Here is a 21,518-nt window from a genome sequence, read left to right as displayed (position 1 = left end):
TGTAGTTCATCCATGCGGTCTCTAAATGTCTGCCATTGCCCATCCACAGTCAACCCCTTAAGTATCATTCGCAATCTATCCTAGCCAATTCACGCCTCATACCTTCAAAGTTACCCTTCTTTAAGTTCTGGACCATGGTCTCTGAATTAACTGTTTCATTCTCCATCCTAATGCAGAATTCCACCATATTATGGTCACTCTTCCCCAAGGGGCCTCGCACAATGAGATTGCTAATTAATCCTCTCTCATTACACAACACCCAGTCTAAGATGGCCTCCCCCCTAGTTGGTTCCTCGACATATTGGTCTAAAAAACTATCCCTTATGCACTCCAGGAAATCCTCCTCCACCGTATTGTTTCCAGTTTGGTTAGCCCAATCTATGTGCATATTAAAGTCACCCATTATAACTGCTGCACCTTTATTGCATGCACCCCTAATTTCCTGTTTGATGCCCTCCCCAACATCACTACTACTGTTTGGAGGTCTGTACACAACTCCCACTAACGTTTTTTGCCCTTTGGTGTTCTGCAGCTCTACCCATATAGATTCCACATCATCCAAGCTAATGTCTTTCCTAACTATTGCCTTAATCTCCTCCTTCAGGCTTGTTTTTTTAACACCCTTTGTCCTTTTAGAATTTTGCTGTGCAATGGCCCTTTTTGTTCTTTGCCTTGGGTTTCTCTGCCCTCCACTTTTCCTCATCTCCTTTCTGTCTTTTGCTTTTGCCTCCTTTTTGTTTCCCTCTGTCTCCCTGCATTGGTTCCCATCCCCCTGCCATATTAGTTTAACTCCTCCCCAACAGCACTAGCAAACACTCCCCCTAGGACATTGGTTCCGGTCCTGCCCAGGTGCAAACCGTCCGGTTTGTACTGGTCCCACCTCCCCCAGAACCGGTTCCAATGCCCCAGGAATTTGAATCCCTCCCTGCTGCACCACTGCTCAAGCCACGTATTCATCTGCGCTATCCTGCGATTCCTACTCTGACTAGCACGTGGCACTGGTAGCAATCCCGAGATTACTACTTTTGAGGTCCTACTTTTTAATTTAATTTTAATTTTAATTTAAGCAAATGTAGCGTGCAAACTCCAACCGGTTGCATATGCATCTAGAAGTCTATCCAAGGACAAAAGAGCCTACAGTATGGTCGAGAAGGAGGCTTTGGCCTACTATAACACAATCCGCCACAGGCCAGGCACTGAGAACTGTGCCGATGCCCTCAGCCGGCTACCATTGCCCACCACTGGGGTGGAAATGGCACAGCCCACAGACTGTGCCTGGTCATGGACGTCTTCGAAAGCGAAGGATCACCTGTAATGGCCCGCCAGATCAGGACCTGGACCAACCAGGACCCCCTGTTATCTCTTGTAAAAAGTTGCGTCCTCAATGGGGACTGGTCAGCGGTCCCAAGAGAAATGCAAGACGCGATAAAGTCGTTTCACCGTCGTAAAGACGAAATGTCCATCCAATTGGATTGCCTCTTATGGAGCAACCGCATCGTCCTGCACAGTGCCCATGCAGGCATAGCCATGATGAAGGCTATCGCCAGGTCCCACGTCTAATGGCCCGGCATTGACTCGGACTTGGAGTCATGCGTGCGCCAGTGTAACACTTGCTCACAATTGAGCAATGCCCCCTGGAAGGCTCCACTTAGTCTGTGGTCCTGGCCCTCAAAATCATGGTCCAGGATCCACGTAGATTATGCGGGCCCCTTTCTCGGAAAAATGTTCTTCGTTGTAGTGGACGCCTACTCTAAGTGGATTGAATGTGTAATAATGGCATCCAGCACGTCCACCGCCACTATTGAAAGCCTCAGTGCCATGTTCGCCACTCATGGCTTGCCCGACATTCTGGTCAGCGACAATGGTCCGTGTTTCACCAGCTTGGAATTCAATGAATTCATGACCCACAATGGCATCAAGCATGTCAGGTCTGCCCCGTTCAAGCCCACCAAGCGGAGCGGGCAGTCCAAACCATAAAGCAGAGCTTGAAACATGTCACGGAAGGCTCCTTACAAACCCACCTATCCCGGGTGCTGATCAATTACAGGACATGACCCCACTTGCTAACTGGGTCCCCCCTGCGGAGTTACTAATGAAGCGTGCACTCAAAACCAGGTTCTCCTTAGTCCACTCGGATCTCAACGATCAGGTGGAAACCAGGCGTTATTAGCAAAACTGTATCACGCGACATCAATGTAAATGACCCGGTGTTTGTGCTGAATCATGGTCATGGCCCCAAATGGGTCGCTGGCACTGTTTTAGCCAAGATGGTGAATAGAGTGTTTGTTGCCAAACTGCTTAACGGACAAACGTGTAGAAAGCATTTGGATCTAATCAAATTGCGATTTACAGGTAACCAGGAACTACCAGGAGAGGACCTTACCTTCAGCAATCCACCGACACACACCCAATGAGCAACAGACCTAGCTGCTAACCACGAGGATGATCCCACCATCTCCAACAGTCCAGTCAGACCAACAGCGCTGCAAGACAGCAGTGGCCTGACCAACTCACCCATGCCAGAAGTGACACTCAGACAATCAACCAGTAAGCGCAGAGTTCCGGATCGCCACAACCTGCAACTAACTCGCATCAAAGACTTTGGGGGGGGGAGGGAATGTTGTCATATATGTATACTCTGTCTATATACTATGCTGGTCCCACCAGGCAGTGCAACTGTGGGAGGCCCAGGTAGTAGCTGTATAAAAGGCTGGTCACCACGCAGTGAGGCCACTCTGCAGTTACAATAAAGAGACTAAGGTCACAGCAGTTCAAGCACAGCACTAGGCCTCATGGAGTTATTCTACAGATATATAGAGACATATTACTGCATCTGCTCATTTTCAGCAGTGCTGCATTTGAGGGAGAGTTGTGAGCTACTGAATACAACTTTCAGGAATGGCTGCTGAAAATCCTGCTGCAAGGGAGAGGGCAAGACGATCCAATGATATGGCATTGGAGACATTGGTGGAGGCACTGGAGAGAAGGAAGGATGTGCTGTTCCCCATATCTGGAAGGAGGCCATTGCCACAGGGGTCTTCAGTGCCATGTGGAGAGAAGTAGCCGAGGAGGTGACAGCCAGCACTGTTGTTGATCGAACCCTGACACAGTGGCGGAAGAAGTTCAATGACCTCAATTGGATAGTTAAGGTGAGTACATGCTTCCACACCTCCTACATACCAGCCTCTGAACCTCTGTCTGTGCACACTGAGAAATCCACTCACCCATCAAACATGTGCATCTACTCAAACTCATATCCTCATCTCACGCCTTGCCTACATTCACAGTTATTCAACGACGGCAGGCATATCTCCCACATGTATAGCCGGACTCTTACTCAAACAAATTCCTTTCTTTTTCAGGCCAAGATGGCACATAATAGGAAGGAGCAGCAGAGGACTGGCAGGGCTGAACCTCAACTGCAGGAGCTGTCTGACCTGGAGGAGCGAGTGCTGCAGCTCATTGGCCCGCATATGGTGGGCGCCATGGCGGGCGGAGATGTCGAGCCCACTGGGGGCAACAACCGTATCTTTATCTCCTCTTCTTTTCTCAACCCACTTCCCCATCACTTTCCAGTTCCTAATACTTTATGCCTTCCTTGCTCCATTCCTGCCCCGCGCCCTCACCTTAACACAAGTCTTGTGCCATTTATGCTTTCAGATAATCAGCAAACAGATGTGCAGCCGGTAACTGAGCTCCCACCATCACACTGAGGAAGGAGAAGAGGAGGAGGAAGAGGACTGCATCATTGCATCTCTCACCCGCAGGCTCTAGCACAGAGACTGACACTACGCAGTCCTTGGAGGTTAGCTTAGCAGAGAGGTCTGCACTGGGTGATGCATGGGGCCTAGCTGGCTGCAGCAAGGTCAAGGGGAAAAGGTACCTCGGGAGCCAGCTCCCCGGAAGAGTTCACACATGAGTTTGTTGCACAGGACTCTGATGATGACCTCGATAAGGAGGCGTTCACAAGGAATATGATGGCCATGCACTCTGACATGATAGGTGCAATGCTAAGGGAGCATCTGAGCCTCCTCCCTATGGTAAGGAGCATTTAGAAGTCCACCTCCAGCATTGCACAGAGCCCTAAGGGCACCATGGAGCCCATCATTTCCAGTCTGCAGACAATTATGGACTGCCAGAGAGACCGTGCGGATCCAGACCTCATGATGCATGTCATGGGCAATGTGGCAGCTTCCATGCAGCACACCTTAGTGCTGTAAGGCACACAATTCTTGGTGGCATCGAAGCTCAGACTGCTCTCACGCAGTCTCAGCTGGATGCAACACATGCTCTGACTGCTGCCATCACCACTAGGTCCACCAGTCGACCGGGGATCTCGCGGTGTCACAGCAGGCCAGCAATCTGTGCTCCAGTAGATTGGTGGGGATTCTGAGGTGCTGTCCCGAGGGACTGGCAGTGGGTCAGTGGAGCAGGACCCTGATATCCTCTCTCAGGATGACAGCATTCCTGAGCCCACTACTGCCACTCCGCCATTGCACTTGTCGCAGGCGGCCAGCCAGCCGGCCCAGACTGGCGCCGCCCAGCCTGAGGTGGTGCAGTCTACAGCCGGACCTTCCAGGCCCAGATTTGGTAGTCTCTCGCCCTGATACACAACAGCCTTCCACCAGCTGTGCTACAGCCACAGGGCAGGAGCAGTAGAATAGTAAAATCAAGTGTTAAGGGGGGATATAAGGAATTGCACAAGGGTGATTGTTAAATATATTTGTTGTTAATGATACTGTTGAATGTTATGAGAAATTTTAATTGGAATGTTGCATGTTTCGTGGTGTCTCTCATTTCAGTTTTGGGGCTGTGGTATGTAAGGGGAAATAGATGTGCTGATGGGGATGTGCAGAGGAACTAGGAAATGGGATGGAATTCACTGGAACAGAAGTCTGGCAAGACGGTCGCAGACCATCCTTGCAGAATCACGATTGAGTGGCTACCTCCTCCATCGTTGATGTTGCTGCTCCTGCTCCTCCTCATCCTCCTCCTCATCCTCCTCCTCTTCCTCCTCCTGAGGTTATGGAGTGATGCCTGGTGGCAATGGCTATGCTCTCATGATGGCTAAGTTGTGCAGCATGCAGCAGACAGCGACGAAAAGGGACATCCGCTCAGCCGAGTACTGGAGGACTCCTCCCGAGCGGTCAAGGCAGCGGAACTGTTGTTTGAGCACTATGATGATCTGCTTAATGATGTTCCTGGTGGCGGCATGGCTCTCATTATATGAGTGCTGGGCAAGAGTGTTGGGGTTGCGGAGGGAAGTCATGAGCCAGCTGGAGAGTGGATAGCCCTTGTCTCCGACCAGTCAGCCGCAAGCTTGATGTGGTGGCTTGAAGAGAGCTGGCACACCAGTCTGGCGTAGGATGAATGCAATGTAACTGCTGTCAGGATAGCGGACGTTGATGGTGAGGATTCGGCGTGTGCGGTCGCACACCAGCCGCACAGTGAGTGGTAGCCTTTGCAGTTACAGAATACCTCAGGATTGTGAAACGGTGCCCGCAAAGCGACGTGGGTGCAGTCAATGGTGCCCTGCACCATGAGGAAGCCTGCTATCCTGGCTGCTTCTATCTGGTCATGGGGAAGGAAATGTAGTCCCTTCTCCTTCTGTACAGAGCATCTGTCACCTTGCGGATGGAGCAATGGACGGCAAACTGGGAGATGTTGAAGATGTCTCCTGTTGCACACTGGAAGGATCCGCTGGCATAGAAATTGAGCGCGATAGTTACCTTGACTGTCACTGAGAGCGCTGTCCTCACCCTGGTCTGAGGCTCGAGGTCTGGTTGCAGGAGATGGCAGAGCTCTGTGACCACGTCCTTGCTAAAGAGCAGCCTTCGAACACACTGTTCCTCAGTGAAACAGATGTAGGAGAACTGCTGCGGGAATACTCTGGGAGGGTAAGGCCTCCTGTTGACAGCCCTGTTGGCCCTCCTCCCTCTGGCCACATTTTGCTGCCGTTCTCCCTGCCGTTCTCCCGACCCAAGTTGACTCCGATGGTGACATCGGAGAAAGAGTCGAGTGCCAACACACAGCCCACATGAAACGATATAAATGTTGTCATTTGAAATCTGCCCTCAATGAAGGACAGGAATGTTTAACAGCCAGAACACTCGTTCAACTGAAAATTGCTGAAATCTGTCAAACTGCCTGTTTACCGATGTAGTAATATGCTGCAAACTGTAATAGGCGACTACATTTTTTTCCAAAGATGGCGACTTTAAATAGAGCTCCTGCAGCCGATTACTGACTGAAACTCGACAGTTGAAGCTATCGTTGTCAGCACCAGGAGGGAAGACAGAGAGCGTGACCAAATTTGACTTCCAGGATGGTAACGGTGCGTTGCGCACGCCAATGATGTCATCATCGCTAGGCGCAGCCGAGCATAGAAACATAGAAACATAGAAAATAGGTGCAGGAGTAGGCCATTCGGCCCTTCTAGCCTGCACCGCCATTCAATGAGTTCATGGCTGAACATTCAACTTCAGTACCCCATTCCTGCTTTCTCGCCATACCCCTTGATCCCCCTAGCAGTAAGGACCTCATCTAACTCCTTTTTGAATATATTTAGTGAATTGGCCTCAACAACTTTCTGTGGTAGAGAATTCCACAGGTTCACCACTCTCTGGGTGAAGAAGTTCCTCCGCATCTCGGTCCTAAATGGCTTACCCCTTATCCTTAGACTGTGACCCCTGGTTCTGGACTTCCCCAACATTGGGAACATTCTTCCTGCATCTAACCTGTCTAACCCCGTCAGAATTTTATATGTTTCTATGAGGTCCCCTCTCATTCTTCTGAACTCCAGTGAATACAAGCCCAGTTGATCCAGTCTTTCTTGATAGCAGTGCGTTACCTGTTAGTGCCGTCGCAAACCCCTGTCCAATTTAGCGGGCGATGCTGTTTTCGCCGCACCCGGGAGAAAACTAATTTGCACCCCGATAATACCCCCGCGGGCACTAACGGGAGGCACAAAGTACCCGAATTTTGCCCCCATACAGTCAAATGTGGTTTCTTAGACTGGATATTAGTTTCTACTGGGTTCCCTTACCAGTTAGTTGAGTGCAAAAAGAAGGTTCTCTCACCTCTAAAGTCTACATGGGTTAGACATTTGCAATATAAAGTATTGCTGCCACATCTTGGAAATAAAGCACTATGACTTGTGTTTGAACTTGTGGGTGGATCTCCTATAGCATTGCTCATGAGTAAATTGGAATGTGAGCACAGTAGTGAAATCAGTTACTAAAATGGCAGCTGAAATTTGCAACTTCAGCAGTGGTGTAAAACCGGCAATTTCAGAAAGACCGCCTGTTGCACATCCTGCCCTATTTTCCTTTCCACTGAAGCCAATGGAAAAAAAAAATCAGGCGAAGTGTAAACTGATCCAATAACACTCGTTTTACACCCGCGCCGAAGTTGCAAGTTCTGGTTTGTGTTATGTTTAGTCTGTCCTGTCTCTTTAAAACCAGTGCTCGAGTATTTCCTGTGGGGAAGTGGTTTAAACAGGCAAATCCTGGAAATGTGTTTCTGTTTGTAAACAAAGGCAATTAGTGGGTGGTTGCAGTTGCTTATAAACTTTTGGTTCTGGGCCAGCAGGATACAACATAAAATGACTCACAGGTTGTTGACCATGTCCCACACTGCCGGGATGCGGTGATTTACATTGTTAGGGTGGGTATCTGTTTCTATGGAGGTACCCACCCTAATGAGGTGCTAGAAATTGAGAGCTCAAAGGTGCTTGAGGCTCTTTTAAGTAAGTTAAAGGGGCTACATAAATGCAAGTTGTTGTTGCTGTTTTGAGGCCATATGCGTAAGTGCCAGAAAAAAAAGGATTCAAATTGAATGTTACTTTCAACTGATCTCAAAAGTATTGTAACAAAATAATTTAATTATAGAAACATAGAAAATAGGTGCAGGAGTAGGCCATTTGGCACTTCGAGCCTGCACCGCCATTCAACATGATCATGGCTGATCATTCACCTCAGTAGCCCTTTCCCGCTTTCTCTCCATACTCCTTGATCCCTTTAACCGTAAGGGCCACATCTAACTCCCTCTTGAATATATCCAATGAACTGGCATCAACGACTCTCTGCGGCAGGGAATTCCACAGGTTAACAACTCTCTGAGTGAAGAAGTTTCTCCTCATCGCAGTCACCTAAATGGCCTACCCCTTATCCTAAGACTGTGTCCCCTGGTTCTGGACTTCCCCAACATCGGGAACATTCTTCCCGCATCTAACCTGTCCGGTCCCATCAGAATCTTATACGTTTCTATGAGATCTCCTCTCATCCTTCTAAACTCCAGTGTATAAAGGCCCAATTGATCCAGTCTCTCCTCATATGTCAGTCCAGCCATCCCGTGAATCAGTCTGGTGAACCTTCGCTGCACTCCCTCAATAGCAAGAATGTCCTTCCTCAGATTAGGAGACCAAAACTGAACACAATATTCCAGGTGAGGCCTCACCAAGGCCCTGTACAACTGCAGGACGACCTCCCCGCTCCTATACTCAAATCCCCTAGCTATGAAGACCAACATACCATTTGCCTTCTTCACCGCCTGCTGTACCTGTATGCCAACTTTCAATGACTAATGAACCATGACACGCAGGTCTCGTTGCATCTCCCCTTTTCCTAATCTGCCGCCATTCAGATAATATTCTGCCTTCATGTTTTTGCCACCAAAGTGGATAACCTCACATTTATCCACATTATATTGCATCTGCCATGCATTTGCCCACTCTCCTAACCTGTCTAAATCACACTGCAGCCTCTTAGCATTCTCCTCACAGCTCACACCACCACCCAGTTTAGTGTCATCTGCAAACTTGGAGATATTACCCTCAGTTCCTTCATCCAAATCATGAATGTATATTGTGAAGAGCTGTGGTCACAGCACTGAGCCCTGTGGTACTCCACTAGTTACTGCCTCCCATTCCGAAAAGGACCCGTTTATCCCGACTCTCTGCTTCCTGCCTGCCAGCCAATTCTCCATCCACGTCAGTACATTACCCCCAATACCATGTGCCTTGATCTTGTACTCCAATCTCTTATGTGGTACCTTGTCAAAGGCCTTTTGAAAGTCCAAATACACCACATCCACTGGTTCTCCCTTGTCCACTCCACTAGTTACATCCTCAAAAAATTCCAGAAGATTTGTCAAGCATGATTTCCCTTTCATAAATCCTTGCTGACTTGGACCGATCCTGTCACCGCTTTCCAAATGCGCTGCTATTTCATCCTTAGTAATAGATTCCAACATTTTCCCCATTACTGATGACAGGCTAACCGGTCTTTAATTTCACGTTTTCTCTCTCCCTCCTTTTTTAAAAAGTGGCGTTACATTAGCTACCTTCCAGTCCATAGGAATTGATCCAGAGCCGATTGACTGTTGGAAAATGATCACCAATGCATCCACTATTTCTAGGGTCACCTCCTTAAGTACTCTGGGGTGCAGCCAATCAGGCCCCGGGGATTTATCGGCATTCAATCCCATCAATTTCCCCAACACAATTTCCCGCCTAATAAGGATATCCTTCAGTTCCTCCTTCTCACTAGACCCTCAGTCCCCTAGTACATCCGGAAGATCATCTGTGTCTTCCTTCGTGAAGACAGAACCAAAGTATTTGTTCAATTGGTCTGCCATTTCTTTGCTCCCCATTATTAATTCACCTGAGTCTGATTGCAAGGGACGTACGTTTGTTTTCACCAATCTTTTTCTCTTCACATATCTATAGAAGCTTTTGCAGTCAGTTTTTATGTTCCCGGCAAGCTTCCTCTCATACTCTATTTCCCCCCTCCTAATTAAACCCTTTGTCCTCCTCTGCTGAATTCTAAATTTCTCCTAGTCCTCAAGTTTGCTACCTTTTCTGGCCAATTTATATGCCTCTTCCTTGGATCTAACATTATCCTTAATTTCCCTTGTTAGCCACGGTTGAGCTACCTTCCCTGTTTTATATTATTTTATATTATTGTGTTCTCCACCAAAACAAAATAAAATGTAGTAACAGACTAAATGGAATGCTTAAAATATAGCTGTTTAAATTGAAATGAGAAAATGCTGCAAATGCACAGCACTCTGTTCAATATTAGAAAGATAAAGACAGATTAAGACTTCAAGGAGGATCCTTTGTCAGAACACTGTTGTATTTTAGAGAGCAAATGATTCAAATACAGCAATATAGAATGTTTGCATTTTTTGCACTTGAGACTGACAAATGAGTAATTTGGGACTTACTATCCTATCCATTAAGATTGAGATCATTCTGTCCGTGCAATATATAAAACCTTTTTCCTTCCTGATGTTAAGAAAGTCACTTCTTCGCTCATTGATTTTTGAATCTCCTACTAACCACAAGCTAAAATGCACACAGGAGAGCACTAATCTGAGAATATCGGGTTACTAGATAACTACATTGTCTGACTAATGCTGCAGCTTGCACAGGGAGAGTTTAAAAATATAATAGGATATAATTTCTGATTAAATGCATCTAATAACATTGGATACCTTACCTTTCCCTTTGCCAAGATGAAAAAGGTACTCCCTTCCTCACCTTCCCGGATAATGTAGTCTCCTTTATCATAATATTCCTGTAAGAAAAATAAACAAAGCTTTTGTTAGCAGCTCCAGAGCTGTTGTACTTTCAATTGTCATGTTTGGATGTGAAACTGTAAGTTTTGACAGATAGTTGAATTTTCCACAGATCTCACACCATCAGCAGATCCTCGCACAATGCCAGCAGCTTATCAGAAAATTGAGGATGCAGATGTGATCTTCCAATAAGTCATTTGTTGCTGCGAGTCCCTGCTGGTAATGTGGCATCTCGGCAAGTTTGCACTCATTCACTCACTCAGCATACTGGCCGCCGCACAAATGCTGGATCCCAACTGTGCATCAGGAGCGGGAACTCCTGGCTTCTGGAATCCCCGTCCCTCACACAGCATAACTGGGTCTCAGCCTTTTCCCAGTGGGAAACAGACATAACCCTCATGGAATTTCAGGGTCACGGTTTCTTTCCGTATCTCCTTACAACAGTCTTATCAATGCCCTTCACCATTTAAAAAATGTTCATTTGCACTCCGCCCTTAAATTTATTTTGCTACTAAGAATAAATTTAGCTTCCTTTGCTTCCTCTTCCCTGTTGTGCTTTTAATGGTTGAAATTATCTTATACCAATTTCTTCCTGTTGTCCAAATGGTCTATAATACTTCCCAACTATTAATTTCCTTCCCCTTATGTTGCAAATTGCCATCCAGACATAGTCAGACCTCTCACCATCCAAAGCTCACTTCCTTCCAGTACTGAATTTTCTTGCAGAGCACAAGCATTGTCCACGATATTTGCAAATAATGCCCCAGAATTTGCTGGGGAAAATAACGATAAGTTATTAGTGTGTAAATCAACCACCAATTTGTGGAAAGGAAGACATACACTGAGATGCGAATCGCCAAAAATTGCTGGATGATTTGTAGAGGCCTAGAAGCAGCTTGCCTGCCCACCTTATGGCCTAGAGTGTTGCATGGAGTGGGAAGGCCAGAAGAGAGGCAGAAAATTCAGCGGCTCTGACTTTGAGAGATTGGCAGAATCCCTGGAGAAATAGTGTCAATGGTCGTTTTCAATCATTTACGCCGTTTCTCCAGGGGTTTCTCTGATCCCCAACTAGTTGTGGCAGGAGATCGGGACAATCCCTACAGAGATTGAGGCTGGGTAAAAACAGACAAAGATATCTTCATCATCTTAATACTAGAATCTTAACCAGAATTAAAAATTATGAACTGTATTGGACTACCAACATGTAGCACCACAGCATTGGAGGAAACTTGTTTAATCCTCCGTATCATTGATTTTCCTCTCTGTTGTGTTGCTCTTTAAATGCATCATAAATAGGCATCAGACCGAAGTCAGGCTCTTCACCCCATAGGAGGGGAAAATAATAGAGTTGTGCCTCGGCCACTGTAACACATGTCCTGGTAATACCAGAATCCTGCAAACAACTCGAGCATCCACACTCAACCACCTGATGTGCAGGGATCAGGGCAACCAGGGAAGGTAACATTAAAGGATTAAGTTTTGAATTCTCAAGGGGTCTTGACCTGAAACGCGAGTTTAGCTCATGATTAGTGCAAGATTGGTAAAGGAGTTGAAGCCTGCGCTAGGAACGGCTGCCCGGAGGATCGTTAAGGGACTGATTGTCACTTAAAATGCCTGCTAGCGCTCATTAAAGAGGCTGCATGGCATTTTGGTGGCTAGTGCATGTCCTAACATCATCTCCTAACAGTGACCAGCTGTTTTGGGGTAAACACGGCATTGATGTCGATTTCAAGCACTACTTAAAGGGCTACTCACCATTTCATGTTTATTGCTGCTGGAGCTGTGAAGAGGACCTCTGATACACATCGGGAGATTTTTTGGGGCACTTTGTCAAGACTTTACCAACACTCTAGCAACATTTGGGCAAGGTGGCATCCTTCCGGCTATGGGTACAAGATATCCCTCCTCTGAACCGCCTCTACCAGGACCTCCCATGCCATGCCCAAGAACCTGTGTGACTTCTCTCTCCGGTCCTTGAACCATCTTGCAACGTGCCCGTGTGCCAGCCAGTGCATGCCACACCTTCAATGGAAGTGGGTGAGTGGAGCCCACATATTCTGCTCCACGAAAATTGCGTTTAATCAGCATTTGAGTACTAAACCTGTAGCTGTCTAGTTGAGCAGCGCCAGGCAAATTCAAATTATGGTAATCAGCAATTAGGACCAAAATTCTGTTCTAAATCCAGGCTTTCGAACAGGCATGTCTTATTAGCCAGTACCCATTTAGTGCCATTTCACCCTTTGGCCAACTGTTTGCATTTACAGATGTTTATCACAAAATTTCATATAACCATTTCTTTCACAAAACCTACACTAGTGTATGTTTGCCTTTTAGTTTTGTTTTGACGAGGAAAATCCATTAATATTAAAATGAAATTGAACAGTCCATATTCATCCACTGCTATGTACTGCCTAACCACAATTAGGTTAGTGTAGAACAGCAGACCCTATTCTGTTAAAGTGCTTTTAACTGAGGAGAAGGAAATACATTCACAATAAGGTCATTTGGCAATTAGGTCTAACAGGAAAATTGGGTGGATATACCTCCAGACTCCCTTTGTATCCGAAAGTCAGTGATACGAAAATGGAAGGAAATGAATCTTAGTACAAAATAATTAATACAAAACCATTTATTTGACATAGATTTCAAGGTATGGGCTTAGTAAAATGCACACAATTTAAACATTGAACAATATTTTGGAAAAAATGTTTGCTGAAAATTGCGGCCTCTCTGGGTGCAAACGATGTGCACACTCACCCGAAGAGGCCTCGCAAATGCCGGTTCTTGGCGCGTGATGTGCATGCGCTGAGAACCAGCTTTTGGGATCTATCAAAATGTCTTTTGACAGATCGCATGCATCCCTGGGAGAAGGACATTCGTGGGCAGAGATTTGGGCTATTTGCCCAGCGAATGTCCTTCAAATTCATACGCCTGGTAAAAGCATAGTATAGCCTTCTTTTATCAGCATAAGAGTTTTAAAACATAGAAAAATTAAATGTTACTACTTATTTTTGTATTTAAAAACCCTGGAGGGCCGAAATTCGGTTGCTATCACCAACTGATAACGCCAGCGTTAGGAGTTAACTGGGTGGCAGTGGGTTGTTGCCGTGCTCGGCGCTAAGCGCTTTTGACACCTTCCATGAAATTGGGCTGTGGTTTTTTTTTAAAGCACATTAAAATTTAATGTCCCGCCGGCTACCGCCATGAAAATTATGATGTCACTTCACGTACAACGCCTCCTTGGCGCCGGTCCGGTCCCGCCAAATTCACTTTTGTCGTCTCACCGGCTGGCGCCAATGAGGCCTAAAGAAGTTGGTGTGCACAAGGCAGGGAAACAAATCCGGGGCGTTATTTAAAGGGAGTTGCAGCCGGCCCAGAGAGCTCACAGTCTGTGCTGCGTTGGCTGCTCACACAGTTCAAAGATGCTGGAGTCCTGCGGCTACTGATTCCTAAGCTTCAGTACTAGCATCTCGGAGACATTGTTGCGTTCAAGATCGGATACATTTGGAACTAGCATATCGTTGTTACCTCTGCAAAGTTATGGGGGCAGTGATCGCACACCATGTTGTCCTGCGGCGAGGATTTTAAAGGCACCGGTTGCACAGACGGCTTATGGCAAATGTGGATGCTCGCCAGAGGAGAAACCCCAGATGGCGGGGCAGGAGGCCGCTCAGTCACAGGATTTACCATGTGCAATATTCTTACCTTGAGATGTCCGAGGACCAGTGCCTAAGAAGGCTGAGGTTCCGCAAAGAGGTGGTGACGGAGCTCTGCCACCTCCTGCAGATATACCAGGCAGCTGACCTTGCTGTCAGTGACAGTGAAAGTGACAGTAGCCCTCAACTTCTATGCTACTGGCTCCTTCCAGTCTTCTGTAGGCGATATATGCAACATCTCACAGTTGGGAGTACATTGTTGCATTCACCAGGTGACCAATGCACTCGACAGCAAATGAATGAATTGCATCAAGTTTAGCATGTCCAAGGAAGACCAGGATGAGCGCTTCCGTGGCTTTGCCAGGATAGCGGCCTTCCCCAGGGTTCAGGGAGCCATTGATTGTACGCATGTCGCATTTAGGGCCCCGCCCCAAGGTGGAGAGGTGCATCGGAATCGCAAGGGATACCACTCCGAATGTTCAGCTAATCTGTGATCCTCGCTGTCAATGCTTGATATCCTGTCAGCTGCAATGATGCCTTCATCCTGCAGGAGAGCAGTGTGCCACGTTTCTTCCAGCCACTGCCTGAAGGTTGTGGCTGGCTCCTCAGTGACAAAGGATATGGTGTTGTCCCCTGGCTGATGGCACCCCTCTGCAATCTCAGCACCCTGCCGAGCAGCGCTACAACAGCAGCCATATCGCAACCAGGACCATTATAGAGCAAACTATCGGGGTTCTGAAACAGCATTTCCGCTGCCTTAATAGCTGTGAAGGGGCATTTCAGTACTATCCTGATAGAGTCTCTATGTTCACCACTGTGTGCTGCATGCTGCACAACCTGGCCATTATGAGGGGCCAGCAATTACCACCAGGGATGGATGACACACCTCAGGAGGTCGATGATGATGAGGAGGAAGACGAGGAGCTTCAGCCAAGGAGGAGGCAACCTCTACACTGCTGTGGCTGGAAGGGCTGCTCATCGAGACTCATCGCTCATCGATTCCAGTGAAAGACTCAAGACGTGCCTGTCATGTATCCAGACATGTTTACTGCTTGTACTATTACATATGATGTGCCACCAGAGGGCACTACTATGGGAAACTTGTACACCAGCTGTATGGTCACTATGGTGTGCCACCAGAGGGCACTGCAGTGGGAGACTTGTAGGTTACCTGTACAGGTGTGCCAGGCCTTGTATAAAAGGCAGGCTACCATGTGTGATCATCACTCAGAAGTTATATTAAATGGACTAAGGTCACTACAGTTCAAGTGCAATACTTTGCCTCATGGAGTCATTATCAGAGCATCTAGAGACATAACAATTGGCGACGAGATTACGGATTTTCACGCGAAAATGGCTAACTTTGGTACGTTGCAGCAGTTCACCGATGGGGATGATTGGGACGCCTTTGTGGAGCGGCTCGACCATTTCTTTACAGCAAACGACCTGGTATGGTGATCCGGCCAGGCTGGCTGATAAGCGCAGAGCTGTCCTGTTCACCAGTTGTGGGCCCATCGTCTGTGGCCTCATCAGGGTCTTGTTGGCACCAGCGTAGACAACGACCAAGATGTACGAGGAGTTTGTAATGTTGATCCAAGAACAATTCAAGCCCAAAGAGAGCATCCTCACAGCCAGACACCGGTTTTACACCCACCGATGGCCCGAAGGCCAAGAAATCGCGAAATATGCTGCAGACCTCAGGAGGCTGGCGGCACCATGTGATTTCGGCGAACACCTCACGAAGCGCTGCGGGATATCATTGGAATCGGCCACGAGGGCCTTATTCACAGGCTACTATCTGCGGATACCACAGTCACACTGCAGAAGGTCATCACCATGAGCCAGGCATTCATGACCTCGACCTGTGGCTCTAGGCGGATGACTCATCCTCAGGACTCAAACCCGGCAAGTACTGTACACAGACTGGCGTACTTTAGAGGCTGGACTGTAGAACGTGAATCTCCTCAGGGGAGAGAGAACAGACCCCCGAATCCCTTAACTCTGAGTCGGCCGAGGGGGGCTAATCGGTTAGCACCATGCTAGCATTGCGGAGGAAATCATCGGGCTCACCAGTGCCATTTTAAGGACTATGTGTGCAAAAGGTGCAGCACAAAGGGCCACCTCCAGCGAATGTGTAAAAGAAATAGGACTCACCGTGTTGATGAAGAGTCTGCAGAGTGCGATGAATCCAGCGTGGATTATGAAAAAGTGGTCAGAGAGGCAGCTGAGCCCCACGATGAGGTGTATGGAATGTTTACCTGCGCCACAGAATGTTCCCCGTTGAGAATGGAAGTCGAGATAAATGGCGCTCCAGTCTTCATGGAGGTGGACACGGGGGCGAGCCAGTCAGTAATGAATCAAGAAGCATTTGAGAGGCTATGGGACAATCAAGCTGAACAACTCAAGTTGGTCCCGGTTCAGGCAAAGCTGCGCACCTACACCAATAAACTTATCCCAGTCGTTGGTAGTGTGGATGTAAAGGTACTCAATGATGACACGATGCACCAGTTACCACTGTGGATTGTTGCAGGTGATGGACCAACGCTACTTGGAAGAAGGCGGATGGAGAAGATCCATTGGAGCTGGGAAAATTTCATCCCTCCAGCGATCGACGTCCCCCGTGCTCAGAGGCAAAGTAAGCCTTCACCTGACAACGGATCCAGCACCAGAGAGCAGACCAGCACAGCACCCGAGGCACAGACCGTTCAGCACGACTGCGTGGAGATGATCCAGCTGAGACGACCCGAACGCACCTTCCAGGCTCCAGTAGCAGGACTCCGGAGGAAGAAAATCGGATCCAAAGGCGACTTCCCAGCTTCGGTAGCAGAACCTGGGGAGAAGACGATCACAGCAGTCGACATCGTGGATGGAAGAAAGATGGCGCCCAAACCACGAGGTGAAGTGCTGAAGAAAAATATGGCGGTGGCCAGACCACGAGGTGCAGCGCTGATGGAGCAACACATGGTACCAAGCGAAGAAGATGGTTGGTGTAAAGATAGCAAGACTCTCTTAAAGGAGGCCAGCAACCCACCACACTTAAAGAGACAGTCCCACATTCTCAATCAATGTAATAGCAACTGTGAGTTAAATGTAAAGCTTGTAATTGATGATCAGCGTTTCATACGTGTAATAAGCAAAGAAAAGGAGCTACAGTTTATCAACAATGAGTAATGAAATGTTGTGCGATGCAGCAGGATTTCAACTGTATTCAGATAATGTAGTGGGCAAACATCCAGCGGGCTACCCAATGCTATAGCCTGCATCCCTGGGACCACGGTGATGTACCACGCAGTGTGACCACAAGCAGCTAATATAGACAAACTGCAGAGCAAGCGATCTCAGGAGGGCAACGGCACCGATATCGACACCCTGCCCTTGATCGGCTCCACCTCTCAGGCACCTGATGGCACCAACCACCACGAGCCTAAAACAGCAAACTACGCTAAGGCGCAGCCCCCAGACCCTGTCGCCACCAAGGCTACACCCAGGAACGAACGGGACTAGGGGCGTAAGGAAAGGACAGGGATGTCACAGGCATCTATGAACCTGCCCGACGCTTGGAGCAACGGCAAAGGCCCCGAGAGCAGGCAACTTGAGCCAACCGGGTTCCCACTGCCAGCACTGGGCACCGCGCCACCACCAGACTACCTGGACACCATCCAGCAGTTCTGGAACTAGTTTGTCCTCACACACCAGTGCTGACACCAGCACTGAGTCCAAGTACGTATCAATGTATCTCACCAGTCAAATGTACTTGCGTCACAACTGTACCACAAATGTAATGATGTAAATGCAATTTTTTTTTTCTGGACTTGAATATATATGAATGTAATGAGCCACCAGCATAATCTATATGTGGCGGGGGGTGGGGGAGGGCGGGGGGAGGGGGGGGAGGGAGAGAATGGAATGATCATGGACTCACAAACAGAAACCACCAGCACCTCTACTGCCAACAAAACACCACCTACTCACCCAAGATGGAAACGACCCTTGAAGCATCAACCAGATAGAGCTAAGCCCAGAGCACAGTCAATGTATTGAGGCAATTTGCACTAAGGACTTGGGGGAGAGTGATGTCATGTATCCAGACATGTTTACTGCTTGTACCATTACATATGATGTGCCACCAGAGGGCACTACTATGGGAAACTTGTCCACCAGCTGTATGGTCGCTAAGGTGTGCCACCAGAGGGCACTGCAGTGGGAGACTTGTACAGGTGTGCCAGGCCTAGTATAAAAGGCAGGCCACCATGTGTGATCATCACTCAGGAGTTATATTAAATGGATTAAGGTGACTACAGTTCAAGTGCAATACTTTGCCTTGTGGAGTAATTATCAGAGTATCGAGAGACATAACAGTGCCGAATTGCCAGCCTGTACACCTCGGCATTTACTAAACACATCGCTCCCCACCCTGCAAGCTTCCGTGTATATAAATCGCAGCACAATAATATGAAGAATCTAAACTTTGTTTATTGAACCATAAACCATGATGTGCTGAAAACAAGCACAAGACAACACCTTCACCCCAACAAAAAAATCATTCCCACAAGACCCCTTCAAACATTCTCAACATCCAAGTGCAACTATTGACATCAGTTCATTTTCCAACAATGTAGCTCTCTTTGGCGACTGGCAAACAATTGTTTCTTCGTTCATCCAAGTGCAACAATTTACATGAGCTGATATTCCAACAAGGTAGCCATCTCTGTTGACTATCAAGAAATTGTTTGCTGGGTCATACAAGCGCAACTAGTTACATGAGTTCATCATCATCATCATCATAGGCAGTCCCTTGGAATTGAGGACGACTTGCTTCCACTCTAAAAATGAGTCCTTAGGTGGCTGAAGAATCCAATACGAGAACCACAGTCCCTGTCACAGGTGGGACAGAGAGTCGTTGAGGGAAAAGGTGGCTGGGACTAGTTTGCCGCACGCTCCTTCCGCTGCCTGCGTTGATTTCTGCATGCTCTCAGCGATGAGACTCGAGGTGCTCAGCGCCCTCCCGGATGCACTTCCTCCAATTAGGGCAGTCTTTGACCAGGGACTCCCAGGTGCCAGTGGGGATGTTGCACTTTATCAGGGAGGCTTTGAGGGTGTCCTTGTAACATTTCCCCTGCCCACCTTTGGCTCGCTTGCCGTGAAAGAGTTCCGAGTAGAGTGCTTGCTTTGGGAGCTCGTGTCTGGCATGCGAATGATGTGGCCTGCCCAGCGGAGCTTATCAAGTGTGGTCAGTGCTTCAATGCTGGGGATGTTGGCCTGGTCGAGGACGCTAACGTTGATGCGTCTGTCCTCCCAGGGGATTTGTAGGATCTTGTGGAGACATCATTGGTTGTATTTCTCCAACGACTTGAGGTGTCTACTGTACATGGTCCATGTCTCTGAGCCATACAGGAGGGCGGGTATTACTACAGCCCTGTAGACCATGAGCTTGGTGGCAGATTTGAGGGCCTGGTCTTCAAACACTCTTTTTCTCAGGCGGCCGAAGGCTGCGCTGGAGCACTGGGGGCACTGAATCTTGTCATCAATGTCTGCTTTTTCTGATAAGAGGCTCCCGAGGTATGGGAAATAGTCCACGTTGTCCAGGGCCGCACTGTGGATCTTGATGACCGGGGATGAGTGCTATGTGGTGAGGACAGGCTGGTGGAGCACCTTTGTCTTACGGATGTTTAGTGTAAGGCCCATGCTTTCATACGCCTCAGTAAATACGTTGACTTAGACTTGGAGTTCAGCCTCTGTATGTGCGCAAAAGCGGGCTTCATCCGCGTACTGTAGCTCGACAACAGACGTTGGGGTGGTCTTGGACCTGGCCTGGAGTCGGCGAAGTTTGAACAGGTTCCCACTGGTTCTGTAGTTTAGTTCCACTCCAGCGGGGAGCTTATTGAAGTGGAGCATGGCAGTGAGGAAGATTGAGAAGAGGATTGGGGCAGTGACACAGCCCTGTTTGACTCCGGTCCAGATATGGATTGGATCTGTAAATGGATCGTTGGTAAGGATCATGGCCTGCATGTCATCGTGGAGCAGGCGGAGGATGGTGACGAGCTTTTGGGGGCATCAAACAGAGGAGGGCGCTTCATAGGCCCTCGCGGTTGACAGTGTCAAAAGCCTTTGTAAGGTCAAAGAAGGCCATATATAAGGGCTGGTGCTGTTCCAGCAGCTGTCGCGCTGTAAAAATCATGTCCGTTGTACCCCGTAGGGGACCAAATCCACACTGTGACTCCGGGAGGAGCTCCTGAGCCACAGGGAGAAGACGGTTGAGGAGGACTCAAGCGACAACTTCCCCAGTATTAATCGATCGCAAGCGAAGAGCATTTCTGAGCCTTAAACAACAACCCAGCTCGGGAGCAGCAAGGTAGCATTACATCTCGGCTTAAGGCTGAGGTCCAACAAAAAACCCAGGACCTAAAGAACAGGTGGTGGATGGAGACACCAACATCCATTGGTAGCTACCAAAGATGGGCTCGATGGGCTGCTGAGAGGCATGAGCAATTGTTGCGGTGGACTCCTCCATCTAGACAACTAGTGCATCAAGACTCTGGGGCACCCTTGCTAGTGCACCCAGCAGATCGCTGTGCAACTGCAAGGATTGTCCTGCGACAACCTCGAGGTTAGGCTCATTGTCAGAATGCTGCTGAGCATCACTCAGGTACGCATTCACCCTCCGGGAAGCTGGTCCCCAAGCTGCCCCTCCCTGTAGCTTTGCTGCAGACCACTGGGTCACGGAGCATCACCCACCTCCACCTCCCCGACCACCGCTTCATCAACAAAGCTGCTGGCCTCGCTCTCAGATGCTGCTGGCTGCTGCGTTACATCGAACGAGGTGTCCTCCTCCTTCTCCTCCTTGGCAGCATCTCCACCAGTGGAAGGGTCAGGTGAAGACCCTGGTAAGTCTGGTTGATCATCTGAAAGCAAAAACACATCGAAAACTGGTTACCTGCAGGGGAAGGGGACAGTACTGGTAAAGGCATTCGAGAATGCCAGTCTCATGGAAAGAACTGAAGGATTGTGGTGTCAGGCCTAAGTGGCCTGCCAGATGTTGTAAAGGAATTCAACATACCGTCATTGTCCCCAGGGGGGGTCGGCCTCACCCACCGCCTCAGCACTAACTTGAATGCCCATCAGGGCTGAGATGCGTCCCTCCAACAGAGTCAGGTCCTGGAGGTCAGAGCCCCCTCCTCCAGTCCTCATCTGCTCCCTTAGGTTGTGGGTGAGCTTCACCTGTAACATTAAAGAGAACGTCTGAGTTAGAGCCCTTCTATCAGTGTGTTCCAAGTGCCTTAC

The 21,518-nt window shown here is 48.3% G+C and overlaps 1 protein-coding gene across 1 annotated transcript in view; it reads right to left on the bottom strand.

The window, feature by feature from the left end:
- Positions 1–21,518, bottom strand: part of prkg2 (protein kinase cGMP-dependent 2) — a 173,822-nt gene that overhangs the window by 119,520 nt on the left and 32,784 nt on the right. Inside the window, exon 6 of the mRNA XM_070863894.1 lies at positions 10,503–10,580. Coding sequence (XP_070719995.1) covers positions 10,503–10,580 — 78 coding nt within the window. The remainder of the gene's footprint in view (positions 1–10,502; positions 10,581–21,518) is intronic.

This window comes from Pristiophorus japonicus, chromosome 2 (genome assembly GCF_044704955.1).
Source record: "Pristiophorus japonicus isolate sPriJap1 chromosome 2, sPriJap1.hap1, whole genome shotgun sequence".
Lineage (NCBI taxonomy): Eukaryota > Metazoa > Chordata > Chondrichthyes > Pristiophoridae > Pristiophorus > Pristiophorus japonicus.
This window is presented reverse-complemented; position numbering and strand designations above follow the sequence as displayed.